The 12,336-nt window shown below is 45.3% G+C and overlaps 1 protein-coding gene across 1 annotated transcript in view; it reads left to right on the top strand.

Annotated features, from left to right (window-relative positions):
• The window catches only part of ABCA3 (ATP binding cassette subfamily A member 3), a 56,361-nt gene extending 44,796 nt beyond the window's left edge, over positions 1–11,565 (top strand). Inside the window, exons 20-31 of the mRNA XM_042438738.1 lie at positions 61–334; positions 1,646–1,850; positions 2,612–2,831; positions 3,000–3,158; positions 4,316–4,488; positions 4,827–4,961; positions 5,483–5,677; positions 6,064–6,251; positions 6,889–7,059; positions 8,119–8,306; positions 8,637–8,710; positions 9,698–11,565. Coding sequence (XP_042294672.1) covers positions 61–334; positions 1,646–1,850; positions 2,612–2,831; positions 3,000–3,158; positions 4,316–4,488; positions 4,827–4,961; positions 5,483–5,677; positions 6,064–6,251; positions 6,889–7,059; positions 8,119–8,306; positions 8,637–8,710; positions 9,698–9,829 — 2,114 coding nt within the window. The 3' untranslated portion in view covers positions 9,830–11,565. The remainder of the gene's footprint in view (positions 1–60; positions 335–1,645; positions 1,851–2,611; positions 2,832–2,999; positions 3,159–4,315; positions 4,489–4,826; positions 4,962–5,482; positions 5,678–6,063; positions 6,252–6,888; positions 7,060–8,118; positions 8,307–8,636; positions 8,711–9,697) is intronic.
• Positions 11,566–12,336: the final 771 nt, after the last annotated feature.

Below are 12,336 nucleotides of genomic sequence, written 5' to 3'. Positions count from 1 at the left end.
TCCTGTGTTCGTTTGCGTTCACCACTTAGAAACATGCCACATAAATGAAACTTGTTGCAGGCAACCTGCAGGAATACCTGATTTCTCGAGCATCTGACGAAGGCGGTGCCTTCAACGAACACTACATTGCAGCTGCTTCTTTTGAAGAAACCCAGGACCAAATGCAAGTCACGGCTCTCTTCAACAACCAGGCGTTTCACTCTTCTGCTGCGGCACTGCTGCTGGCAGACAACGCTTTGCTGAAGCTGCTAGTTGGTCCAAATGCTTCCATCACTGTGGCTAACTACCCACAGCCTCGCAACGTCACTGAGACAGCGAAGGACCAGCTCATGGAGTGAGTTCAGGATGATGATAATGATGCATTCTTGCTTCTTCTTTTTAAATGTATACACACACACACACACACACACACACACACACATTTATTTGCTGCTGTTGTTGTTGTTTTGTGCCTTCAAGTCATTTTTGACTTATGGTGATCCTATCATGGGGTTTTCTTGCTAAGATTAGTTTGGAGGAGGTTTGCTGTTGCGTTCCCCTGAGTCTGAGAGAGTATGACTTGCCCAAGCTCACCCAGTGGATTTTATGGCCAATCTGGGTATCAAATCCTGGTCTCCAGAGTTGTAGCCCAACACTCAAATCACTATGCCACACAGCTCTAAATACTTACATACATACATATATGTACTGGACTCAAATATTCAAGTGTTTTTCTAATAAATAATAAAGAAATGCCCATTTACTATATGATAATTACAATAAAATGTGCCCTTGTCCTCCGTGGGATATCCATTCTGAATCCCCCCCCCCCCCACATAAGCTTGAGCCCCATTGAAACTAATGGGGCTCGGGCACAGTGGTGCGCATGCTTGTTGCATGGCTTTCATGCATAAGCTGAAAATCATGTATAAGGAGCCCGCATATGACGCGGGCACACTGTTCATGAATCCAATATATAAATCAGAATTTCACAGTTTATAGCCCTGAGGCCATACATGGACCCTTGGTGGCTTCCTGCACATGTTCCCTTAGCCAGCAAATCCACCAATTTTTCTCCTGCAGGGGAAAATAAATCTTCCTTCACTCTCAAGTTGGCAGCATGAGCTTTAATAGACTTCAGTCTACTTCCTCAGATGTATTTGGACTTAGGAAGTAGACTGAAGTCTATGAAAGCTCATGCTGTCAACTTCTTTCAGTTTGTCTAAAGGTGCTACAAGGTCTCTCTATATACCAGTGATAGTGAACCTTTTACAGACCGAGTGCCCAGACTGCAACCCAGACCCCACTTATTTATTGCAAAGTGCCACGTCCCTCTGGTTTCTAGTAAGAAACTCTGGCAAACTCTGTGCTAGGGCAACAGCATGTGTGCCCACAGAGAGGTCTCTGAGTGCCACCTCTGGCACGTGTGCCATAGGTTCGCCATCACTGCTATAGACTGTTTGAGGAACCTTTGGTCCTCCAGCCATTTTCAGCTATAACTCCCATTATCCTTTACCATAAACTGTGTTATGTGAGGTTGAATTGAAGTCCAAAATCAGGGTGTGAAAAAATTCTGTTTTTGAATACAGATATCCAGAATCCCGCACCCAGCTTCTCCAATGACTAAATTTTGCTCTGACTTTGTTGTCATTTAATGTCTTTCTAGAGGCCAGACGGGATTTGCCATTGCAATCAACTTACTCTATGGGATGGCTTCCTTGTCCAGCACCTTTGCACTCCTCTTGGTCAGCGAGAGGGCCATCAAAGCAAAGCATGTCCAGTTTGTCAGCGGAGTCTATGTTATCAATTTCTGGCTTTCTGCTCTTCTGTGGGACCTCATCAACTTCCTCACGCCTTGCGTGCTCATGCTGGTGAGTCTGTCTCATGTAACTTGCACATGTGCCCTTCCTAAAAACACCTTACTGTGAGCATAATTGCTGCTAATTTAGCAAAAGAACTCCAGTAAAATGAGCCAAGAGAAGCAAGGCTACCTGATCCTTTCTTAGATGTTCTTATGCAAAGGTTGTTGGTCACTTCTTAGGCTGGGCTTTAGTGGTGGCTTCCTGCACATGCTGGGGATTGGAGTAGATGGTCCTTGAGATCCCATTCAATATTATGATTCCAAAGTTTGGGGATGGGGTTTAAATGTGCATGTTTGCGTAGGGAGGAATATGCTACTGTTATTGGGTGTGTCAAGTCGTTTCTGACTTATGTCAAACCTAAGGACTTTCTTTGTTCAGAGGAGGTTTGCCATTGCCTTCCTCTGAGGCTGAGAGAGTATGACTTGCCCAGGGCCGCCCAGTGGGTTTCATGGCTGACCTATGAATCGAACTCTGTTCTCCAGAGTCATAGTCCAACATTCAAACCACTGCCTGGCCCCAATATAAGCCCTACCAAGCTCAGTGATATAGTACCTGTTTTGCATCCAGTGGACCTCAGCTTCAACCCTTGTCATTTCTAGTTACAAAGGTTGGGTAGAGAAGACAGACAAGGCCTTGATCCTCCTGAGAGCTTAGAGACCTCTTGGCAGTCAGGGTAGACCATTCGAGGTGGAGCAATAATCTGCTTCCAGTATAAGGCAGCATTTTGTGTTCTTAATTCTAATTTCATTGTACGTTGTCTGATGCTCCAGGTGATTTTCCAAGCATTTGACGTGAAAGCTTTCACCCAAGACAGCCATCTTGTAGACGTGATGCAGATTTTTCTCCTTTATGGTTGGGCTATCATCCCCCTTATGTACCTCCTCAGCTTCTTCTTTTCTGTGGCTTCCACAGCCTACACACGCCTCACCATCTTCAATATCCTTTCTGGCACAGCAACGTTCCTAGCCGTCACTATCATGAGCATTCCAGGTAAGGCTCTCAGGAGCTGCAGGCCAACTGCATCTGAAGGGGCAAAATGGTCCATTCTGTTATCTTTATACAGGACAGACAAGCAAGTAAGTATGTGTAATGTTTCCATCTTGTCTAGTTTTGACTTGCAATTGCTAACTCCCAGATGTCTCTGTGTTTGACTTCTAGCACTTGGCATGGTGGATCTCTCAAGACTGTTGGATAAAATATTTTTGATCCTGCCCAACTATTGCTTGGGACAAAGCATCAGCGAATTCTATCAGAATTACGAGTTTATTCAGTTCTGTACCTCCTCTTTTGAGGCTGCTGTCATCTGCAAAGTGTTTAGTAAGTATTTAGTGTCCACTTTGTCGGGGTCTCAGTTTGCTGATCAGAACTACGTGTCACAATAAACATGGGACTGGAACTGAAAATGGCCACCTTGGGTCAACCTCAGCTCTTCCCCTCTGTTGTTTATAGCCAGTATGACTGTTGTTCTGATTTAACGCTGTGCATTCCCACTCCACATCATTGACTGTTGATGGTGGTGGTGGTAGGTGGTGTGATGTCAAAGTTGTGACATGATGTCACTGACATTTGATTGTACATCATAGGGCAGAGCGGGATAGGACCTAACCCAGTGAGGGCTGTTTGACAGTGAAACACACTCCCTCGGATTGTAGTGGAGTCTTCTTCCTTGGATGTCTTTAAGCAGAGGCTTGACGGCCATCCGTCGGGGATACTTTGATTTAGAGTTCCTGCATGGCAGAATGGGGTTGGACTGGATGGCCCTTGCGGTCTCTTCCAACTCTGTGATTCTGTGAAGGACATGCCTGACTCTTTCCCATTGACAGACCAAACTTTGGTCTTCTGTGTGTTTTGGACTTCAGTTCCCAAAAACTCTAGATAATTTGGCCAACCATCAGGAATTCTGGGGCTCCAAAGCATCTAGAGAACCAAAGTTTGGAAAACAGTGCACTGGGGCATCAGATACTTCTTGAGGGTAGGATTGTGCCCTTCAACTTTCTCTTATGTACCAGCATAAAACAAAAAGCAAAAACCTGTACTTGGGGGCAGTATTTTCTCAAATCAGAGTAATAATAAAGTAGCAGCAGTAGTAATAGTAGTAGTAGTTGTGTGCCTTCAAGTTGTTTACAGCTCACATCAATTCTACCTAGTACTGATAAATTAAAAAACTTCAATTCCTTTATCTTTTGGGGGTCCTTTTAATTAATGGATTATAATTTTTATAGAACAGCAGTTTTATATCTTTTATTAATATGATACCCAAATATTAAAAACTTAGAAATAGATTTAATTAATATCTTTAAATTGTGTTGTTCCTTTTATGGGTATGTTTAAACCACTTAACTTTGGTTTTGCATAATTTATTTTAAAACTGAAATAAGGTCAAAATATGAGGTCTGTGGCACTGTCTGCATTGGATTTGGGTATCTCCCAACTTCTTCCCCTGCCATCATAACTTTTATCTCCTACCTTTCCAGATATTACTTTCCAGCCCAATTACTTTGCCTGGGAGAACCCTGGGATAGGCAAATACCTGACTGCTATGGCTTCACAGGGTCTTTTCTTTATCCTTCTCCTGTTCCTCATTGAGACCAACCTTCTTTGGAGACTGAGAAATCTTCTCTGCGGAATGCATCGGAGGCGAAAATGGGTAAGAAAATGGATTAGTGGCTAGAAAAGTTCGGCGGAGTGACCTGGACGCATCCATGGGGGAGAAAGGAAAAGCTGTCACCCTCCTAGATCTCCAGCGACTATCATGGATATACTCTAATGTATGCTGTAGGTCCAGAAGAGAAATGGCTGTTCTTGTCTCCCAACTGAAGAACAGGACCCAGATACTGCCCTTGCCACTAACTGGATATATATGAGATCCAGATTTAAGGATTTTGTTCTGTTTGCTTGGCCAGGATCTTTCTGTTTGCTTGGCCAGGATGCTTCTGTCTCTTCATACACCCATGGTTTGTTTTCTTTTGTCTTTTCCCATATCAGGTCATGCTGTTGAATAGAGTCCCTGTATTACCAGAGGACCGGGATGTGGCAGATGAGAGGAAGAAGGTTTTAGAATCACCAACATCATCACTTTCATCCTTGAATAGTCCTCTTGTCATTAAAGAACTTACCAAGGTGAACAGATGCTTCTGGACATCCCATGGAACTTCTAAACTTGAAGCTACATTTAGAGCTGGAGTGGGCCAAGTGCAGCCCCTGAAGACCCCCAGAATGCCCCATAGCCCCCACAACCACCTTCCTCCCCCAAATTTAAGGATTTTGTTTTCAGGGTGATATTCAGCTCATTTTTCTGCCTAAAACCCTTTTATTTTGTAATGTACGACTTTTTTTGAATGTCTTACATTTTACGGTGCCTTGTCCTTCCTTGCGGTTGTGGCATCTGGTCATCCTGGTTGGAAGGTGAGGGCTACAGATGACACCATCACTCCTTCTAATGAAAATGTCCTAGCATTTCAACCCTGTAAACCCTGGGTCAGGGTTGCCACTGACCCCACTTCTAGCAGATTGAAGGTTTGCCTACAGGTTTCCACCCAAAGCCTCAGAGGAATCCAGTCCCTAGAATATGGCTGTGAACCCACTTCTCTGTGATGAGCCATGGCTAGTTCCCCACATAACCTAGTGCTTTGCTCTTCCAGGTGTACAGCAGCAGGGACTTGTGCCTAGCTGTGGACAGGATCTCTCTGGCAGTCAACAAGGGTGAATGTTTTGGCCTCCTTGGCTTCAATGGGGCAGGCAAGACCACCACCTTTAAGATGCTGACAGGGGACGAGAGCATCACGTCAGGAGACGCTTATGTGGATGGGCACAGCATTTTGGCAAATATCAAAAAGGTAATAGATGGGTTTAAAGCTGTCCTTTTAGCAAAAATTAATACAGTATAAAAATTGAAATGCAGTCAAAACTGCAGCTTGTAAATGGTAGATCAGGCTCAGGCTTCAGCAAAATAAAACTGATATTTTATTTTTATACTGCACCCAATTGCATTATACACATGTGTCAGATACTTTTTGCTGACCTTTTTCTACTTTTGTCAGGCAAGGGATGGGAGAGGAGGCAAAAGAGAGATGTAAACATCTCCTATCCAAGATAGTTGTATTACTCTGCCTGATGATAAGGTCAGCCATGGAAAGGATGTCTCTTGACTTCAGTGAAACACTAAAATCTTCAGTAAGTGGGCTAACTGGTGGCCTTGTCCCATTGTTTCACTTGCATTCAGGCCCAGCAGCGGATTGGCTATTGCCCTCAGTTTGATGCCCTTTTGGACCACATGACTGGGAGAGAGACCTTGAGCATGTATGCCCGACTGCGGGGCATCCCAGAGCGTTACATTGGCAGCTGTGTGGAGAACATGCTCCGAGGTTTGCTGTTGGAGCCCCATGCAAACAAGCTTGTCAGGACATACAGGTGAGATTGGAAGCTGGCAGGCCATCCAGCTGCTGGGATGGGATGGTTATTGGACAAGCCTCTGGTCTTGGCCCAGAAAGTCATTGGTACTCTATTTCACAAATGTCGTGCAACTTCCCTCCATTCCTCTGTCTCAGAAGGTGTTTTAAGGAAACAAAAAATCCTAATCCCTGATTCAGAGATTCATTTGGTGTCATGTATGGCTTGAATGTACATCTGTCATCAGTGGTGTCACTAGGGTTGGTGTCACGCAGTGCAGTGACTCATGGTGTCACCCCCTCCCCTCCACTGATCTCTTTCCATTTCACACCATACAGAATCCTTAGCAAAGTTTGAAGAGTAGTGGTGTCACCCCTCCTTAGGGTGTCACCCGGTGCGGTCCACACACCCCTAGTTATGCCACTGTCTTTCATTGAGAGTGACAGCATCCACGGCTGGGCAGTCTGTGATGGCTTATTACAGCAAAGATAGACAGATAGATTAGTTTAGACAGAAGTCTTCCCAGTCCTACCTGAAGCAGCAGGGAACCAAACCTGGGACCTCTTGCATTGAAAGTCACTTGGGCTGGATGGAGCCCTTTGGGCCACCTGTTCCACTTTGACTGCTCTTCTCATGGCTGCCCCGTTTCCCTCCGCAGTGGTGGCAACAAGCGGAAACTGAGTGCCGGAATAGCCCTGATCGGTGGCCCACCTGTCATTTTCCTGGATGAGCCCTCCACTGGCATGGATCCAGTGGCCAGGCGCCTGCTGTGGGATGCGGTGGCAAGGACACGGGAGTGTGGCAAGTCCATCATTATCACTTCTCACAGGTGGGCACCTCAGTTCCTAAATATGTACAGTACATGGGGAGTTGTGGTCATCTGCCCTATAGGATTATTATGGGGCCAGGCATAGTGAAATGATGTAAAGGGTTGCAAGTTAAAAGAACAGCATAAACGTGTTATTCTGTTTTGGTGGAATATTTCCTAAAAAGCTAGTGATTTCCTCTTTTAGAATCATAGAATCTTAAAGTAGGAAGGGACCACAAGGGTCATCTAGTTTAACCCTATGCCATGCAGGAATAATTAGCAAAAGCCCTTCTGAAAGATGCCCATCCACCCTCCGCTTAAAGACCTCCAAAAATAAGATTCAGCCATCCTCTGAAGCAGACTGTTCCACTGTCAACCAGCTCTTACTGTCAGGAAGAAGTCCTTCCTAATGTTTAGATGCAATCTCTTGTCTTGTAGTTTGAATCCATTGGTTCCACTAGGATGTCTAGATGCTCAGGCATCATTTTTGGAGGTACATGGAACCTCTGAGTCCCTTACAAAAATGTTAAAAGGATGTGCATGTTTACATACCTGCATGTGCTCTCACACACCTGTGGAAAAAGATGCACATATGCATTTAATAACATACTTATATACATCGTTGTGATCATTTATTCTGGTGAAGATGAGTCTAGGCTTCCCTGGCCAAAGTATATTCACCTGTTATATGCATAGCTTAGAGTTCTCCTGAAGGGATGGGGGCTATCCAGGAACAGAGTTTGGGAAAGTTACTTTTTTGACCACAACTCGCATGCTGGTTGGGAATTTCTGGGAGTTTTATTTCTACAAAACTTTTCAAATTTCTGTCCAAGAATAGTTCTCTGCCTCGCTTTGGAGGCAGAGAGGAGGAAGTGCTGGTTCTTTCTTCATTGCATGAGAATCCATTCTAACTGGATCCTCCCCAAATCCTGTTGCCTCTTAGCTGTTAGATATTATCTGGTTGACTGAAAGTAGATTTTACTACCATTACTAAGGGGCCTTGTTTCTGAAGCAGCCCGAGACCTCTGTTTTTGCTTGGAGGTGTTTGATTTGGTTTTGGTTTGTTCTTATGTTCTACAGCATGGAGGAATGTGAGGCCTTGTGTACCAGACTGGCCATCATGGTGAATGGGCAGTTCAAATGCTTGGGCAGCCCTCAGCACCTGAAGAGCAAATTTGGCAGCGGGTACACACTACTGGCAAAAACCCACAGCGATGAGGAGAACAACCTGCAAGCCTTCAAGATATTTGTGGAGAAAACTTTCCCAGGTACATTGTGTGGGATGGAGTTTTGATGTAGAGACCAAAGGCTCTGATCCTACAGATCCTTTCAAACGCTTATTTGAAATGGCTCCTTTGCATTTTTCATATTGCATTTCTCCTGTGCATATTCCATATGATAACCCTGTAACATTGGCCAGTAGTATCATTATCTCCTTTCCTGAAGATAGGAAGCCTGACCTGGGGAGACAGGGGCCGTATCTCAAGTGCTTGATCAGTTAGCAGCTCAGGGCAAATTCAAGTATCTTTAGACACTTTTCTGGGGATCCTTTGCTTACCATTGAAAAACATGGAAAACTCTTTTTTCTCTTCTTCCAGGGAGTGTCCTGAAACATGAGCACCAGGGCATGGTTCATTATCACCTCACCAATAAGAACCTCAGCTGGGCACAGGTAAGCCCTGGAGGAAATGTATGCAAGAGATGGGCATGGAGCTGCAGCCAGTGGTGTGGGAAATGCCTCTCAAGAGGGAGCTATGTATCTGGGAAACAGGGCTGGCACTACCATCTGTATATATTTTATTTATTTACAGTATTAATACCCCACTCTTCAGCCACTAAGGCTCGCATAGCAGTTTACAGATTGCTAATTTGACAGTTCCATGCCCGCAAGTTTACAATCTAAAAAGGGCATGATGCAAAAGGTGATGGGAATGGCAGTGGAGAAGGGGATCAAGTCCAGCAGATAGTACTGGTTCTTCTATCTCTTAAAGGCCAGGGTGGTGGCAGTTGGGATGGAGAGAAGGTGCCTGCCTTTTTTCTTTTCCTCCGAGGTCAAGATGGTAGCTGTTAAGGGCTTTCATCTGTCTCTGAGCTAGGCATGGTGGATCTGTTCCTGCCTCTTCTTCTCTGCCTCCAACAGAAAGAGGGACCATTGGGTACTCTACCATTAGGTTGATGGAGGCAGCTGCTTCATGTACAAACACTGGGGAAGGGACAATGATGCCATTCCTCAGCTCTTATTCTGAAGAGGAACATGGTATCCTATCACTGGTGCTGAAGATAGATTCAGCTTCCAGTCCAGTCTGCTTCTGCAAAAGGAACAGGAAGGTGGCACCATCTTGTCCTTTCTCTTAGGTAGCAAAATATCTTTGGCCAGCCCTGGAGAGTGGCCAGGGATGCCGGAGTGTGTGGCACTCCATATGTTTTTGGACCCTTGGATGCCACAATCCCTCACCCTTGGCTAGGACACCTGGGTGTTAAACATTAGAAGGGCCTTGCATTACCTATCCCAGGGTTAAATAATACTTAAGAATCAGTGCTGGCTTTTGGGGAACAGGGAAGACCATGGAACAGCAAATAAGCTTTTTTCAGAAATATTGAGATGTCTTGCTGGAGTTGGGTTCTTTCTCCCTATGGATTCTTCTGTCCTCCCTCCCAGGTGTTTGGGGCCCTAGAGAAAGCCAAAGACAAGTATTGCGTTGAGGATTATTCTGTCAGCCAAATCTCCTTGGAGCAAGTCTTCATGAGTTTCACGCGTTTCCAGCACTATACGGAGGATCGAGGGAAATGAGCCTCTTCGCTGACTCCGCAAACTGACCTGCTGCCTATATATATAGTATACATAGAGACAGTAATTTATATCTCAACCACCGTCTTCAACAATGCATTCAAGGATGGGCATTCTTGTCAGCCAGCAGCGGGCAGGAGGTACCGCCTATGCCATGGCACCGGAGTCAGGACAGTGTGCAGGGGTGTGCCTGTCTGTCAATGTGTACGTTCGCATGTGCAAGGAGGCATGGGAAGGGGAAATGAATGCCTCCTTTTTGAGGCAGGTGTGGGCATCTTACAGCTTTCACTCCATTTTAAAGTCAACAAGAGGAGACAATGCTCCATTGCCACTCAGGTTGTTACTTGGTGGTCCCATAGTGACTGGTGTGACTTGGCATATTGGGCACAAAGATACCGTCCATTTTGCATCCTCTCTGCCAGTGCTTCCACTGGGTCAGTCTCTCTGTCATTGACCCTAGCGTGCCCCTTGTATGGGGTGTTGGCAACGCACACATCTGTATGCCTGCGACCCATGTCTGTATGTACAAAATTCCATCCATCTGGGCTCTGCCATTCCCTGTTCACTTCCGTTGGATGGCAAAGAAGCAAGAAGGGAGCACATGGGAAATACAAAACCAACCACATTCCCCAGTCTGGGGCTGCATCACTTCCGGGGTACTGGATCTTACAGACTGGGGTGGGCTTCCTTTTTCTTTTCAAGACATGGTGAGACTGCATGTACTGCTGCGGCCCATGTAGGAGGAATAGCACAGGGGCCATTCTTGAAGGAGGTCCCACTATGTCTATAGCTGCATATTTCTACACCCATTTCCCTCTTCTGTTAATTCAGAATCTCATTCACATTAGGAAGCCATGGACAAGGCTCACAATGCTGAGGTTTAGACCAAGAGTTCTTACGCTTTGATCTGCCAGAAATTTCAGCTCCCAGAATCCCCACCCAGCATACCAATGGTGAGGAAGTCTGGAAAAGGCCAAAGTTTGAGAACTGCTAGTTTAGAGAGATGTTGTTTGGTAGCTTAGAATCAAAAGGTTCACATGTCTAGGGATCTTTGAGGAGAAGCCGTACTTAGCTGCAAAAAAAAAATGAAATGACCGTTTGGGCAAGCCTATGCTGGCTGCTCTTGCACAGTTTATAGCAGCTGCATAATTTAGGCAATCTAGTACCCTCTATACATTTGGAACTAGATCTTCCATCAACCTCCGCTAACATGTCAGGGATTGTGGGAGTTGTAATCCAAAAGAGTGAAGCCTGCGCTAAGTGATCTGTCAAGCTGTTTCTGAAAGCTTAGTGACCAGTCTCATCAATCTTTTATGAGACCTGATGCCAACTTTGCCAAGCATCTAAACTTAGGTGTGGCTGAAGACACCCCATCAGGTAGGCAGATCATCTGACACATTGTTCGGCATCAAAGGCACTTGGGCAGGTTTGGCGACAGCGCCTGACCATCCTGTGCCAGATGAACATGTCCCATCGCCTTGTTCTCCCTCAAAATTTGCACAGAACTGAACAGAAACATGCATCCATATATATTAAGAGGGGCTTAAATCCTTCCAGAAGAGCCCCTGTTTGACAAAAAGAGAATTGTCAATTCTTGGCTCATCCATAGCTGCCAAGCAGCATCATGCTAGGCACTGGCCAGGCTGAGGGTGATGGGAGTTATAGTCCATATGTTTCAGGGGGAGGCCAAGTTGAGGAGGGCTGGTTAAAGTGCTGCATTGCCCTGGTAGGAGGACTGCTCTTGGTCCATCGAGTTAAGGTTGTCCATGTTGCTTCTTCTGCTTCAAGATGAGTGGGTCCCTCCTTTTCCAATACGGCTTATTTGTATACCTGAGCCCTCCTCACCTTGCAGAAGTAGAGGTAGGTTATTTCCCCAGTTGTTCCTGATCGTGTCACAAGGAGGTGCTATTTAGAAGAAATAGATACTATGGAAGAATCCTTGAGTGATTTTATTTTAACAGTGGTGTGTTTTTTCTACAGAATTAGTTAGACTATCAAAATTCTGCTGTTAGCATTGCAAAAAGAAACTTGAGAGACCTTCTCCTGCATCCAAAAGGAACAAAATTTAAAAGTAAACCCTCCAAACAGCTATCCAGCCATAAGTCAACATGGGCCCATGCTGCATGCCTGTGTCAAACTTGAGTAGCAACCGCTGACCCAGCATCTGATCTGCACTGAGCCCTATGTATGCTGCCTGCTAAATCACCAAAAATGAAATATCTGCAAACCCCAGCGTAGAGGGCTAGAAAACACAGCAGAGAAAGCCTTTTGCTGTCTATTTCTAATGCTTCTTCTTTGAACAAATGCCTTTGTATTCAGGGTCTCAGCAGGACAGCATGAGGTTCCTAGGACAAATTGGAACCCTGTTGGCTGGTAGCAGTGGGTTGAAAGCCAGAAAACGGTTTCTTCTTTCCTGGGAGGCCAGTTACCAGCTGGGCTGTGCATAAAAGTGAGATGCCAAATTGGGTCACTGTATATAAAAGTGAGATGCAATTATCCAAGGGCTTCAT

This window comes from Sceloporus undulatus, chromosome 8 (assembly GCF_019175285.1).
Source record: "Sceloporus undulatus isolate JIND9_A2432 ecotype Alabama chromosome 8, SceUnd_v1.1, whole genome shotgun sequence".
NCBI classification, from domain to species: domain Eukaryota; kingdom Metazoa; phylum Chordata; class Lepidosauria; order Squamata; family Phrynosomatidae; genus Sceloporus; species Sceloporus undulatus.
Note: the sequence above shows the minus strand (reverse complement) of the source record. Positions and strands in the feature narration are given on the sequence as shown.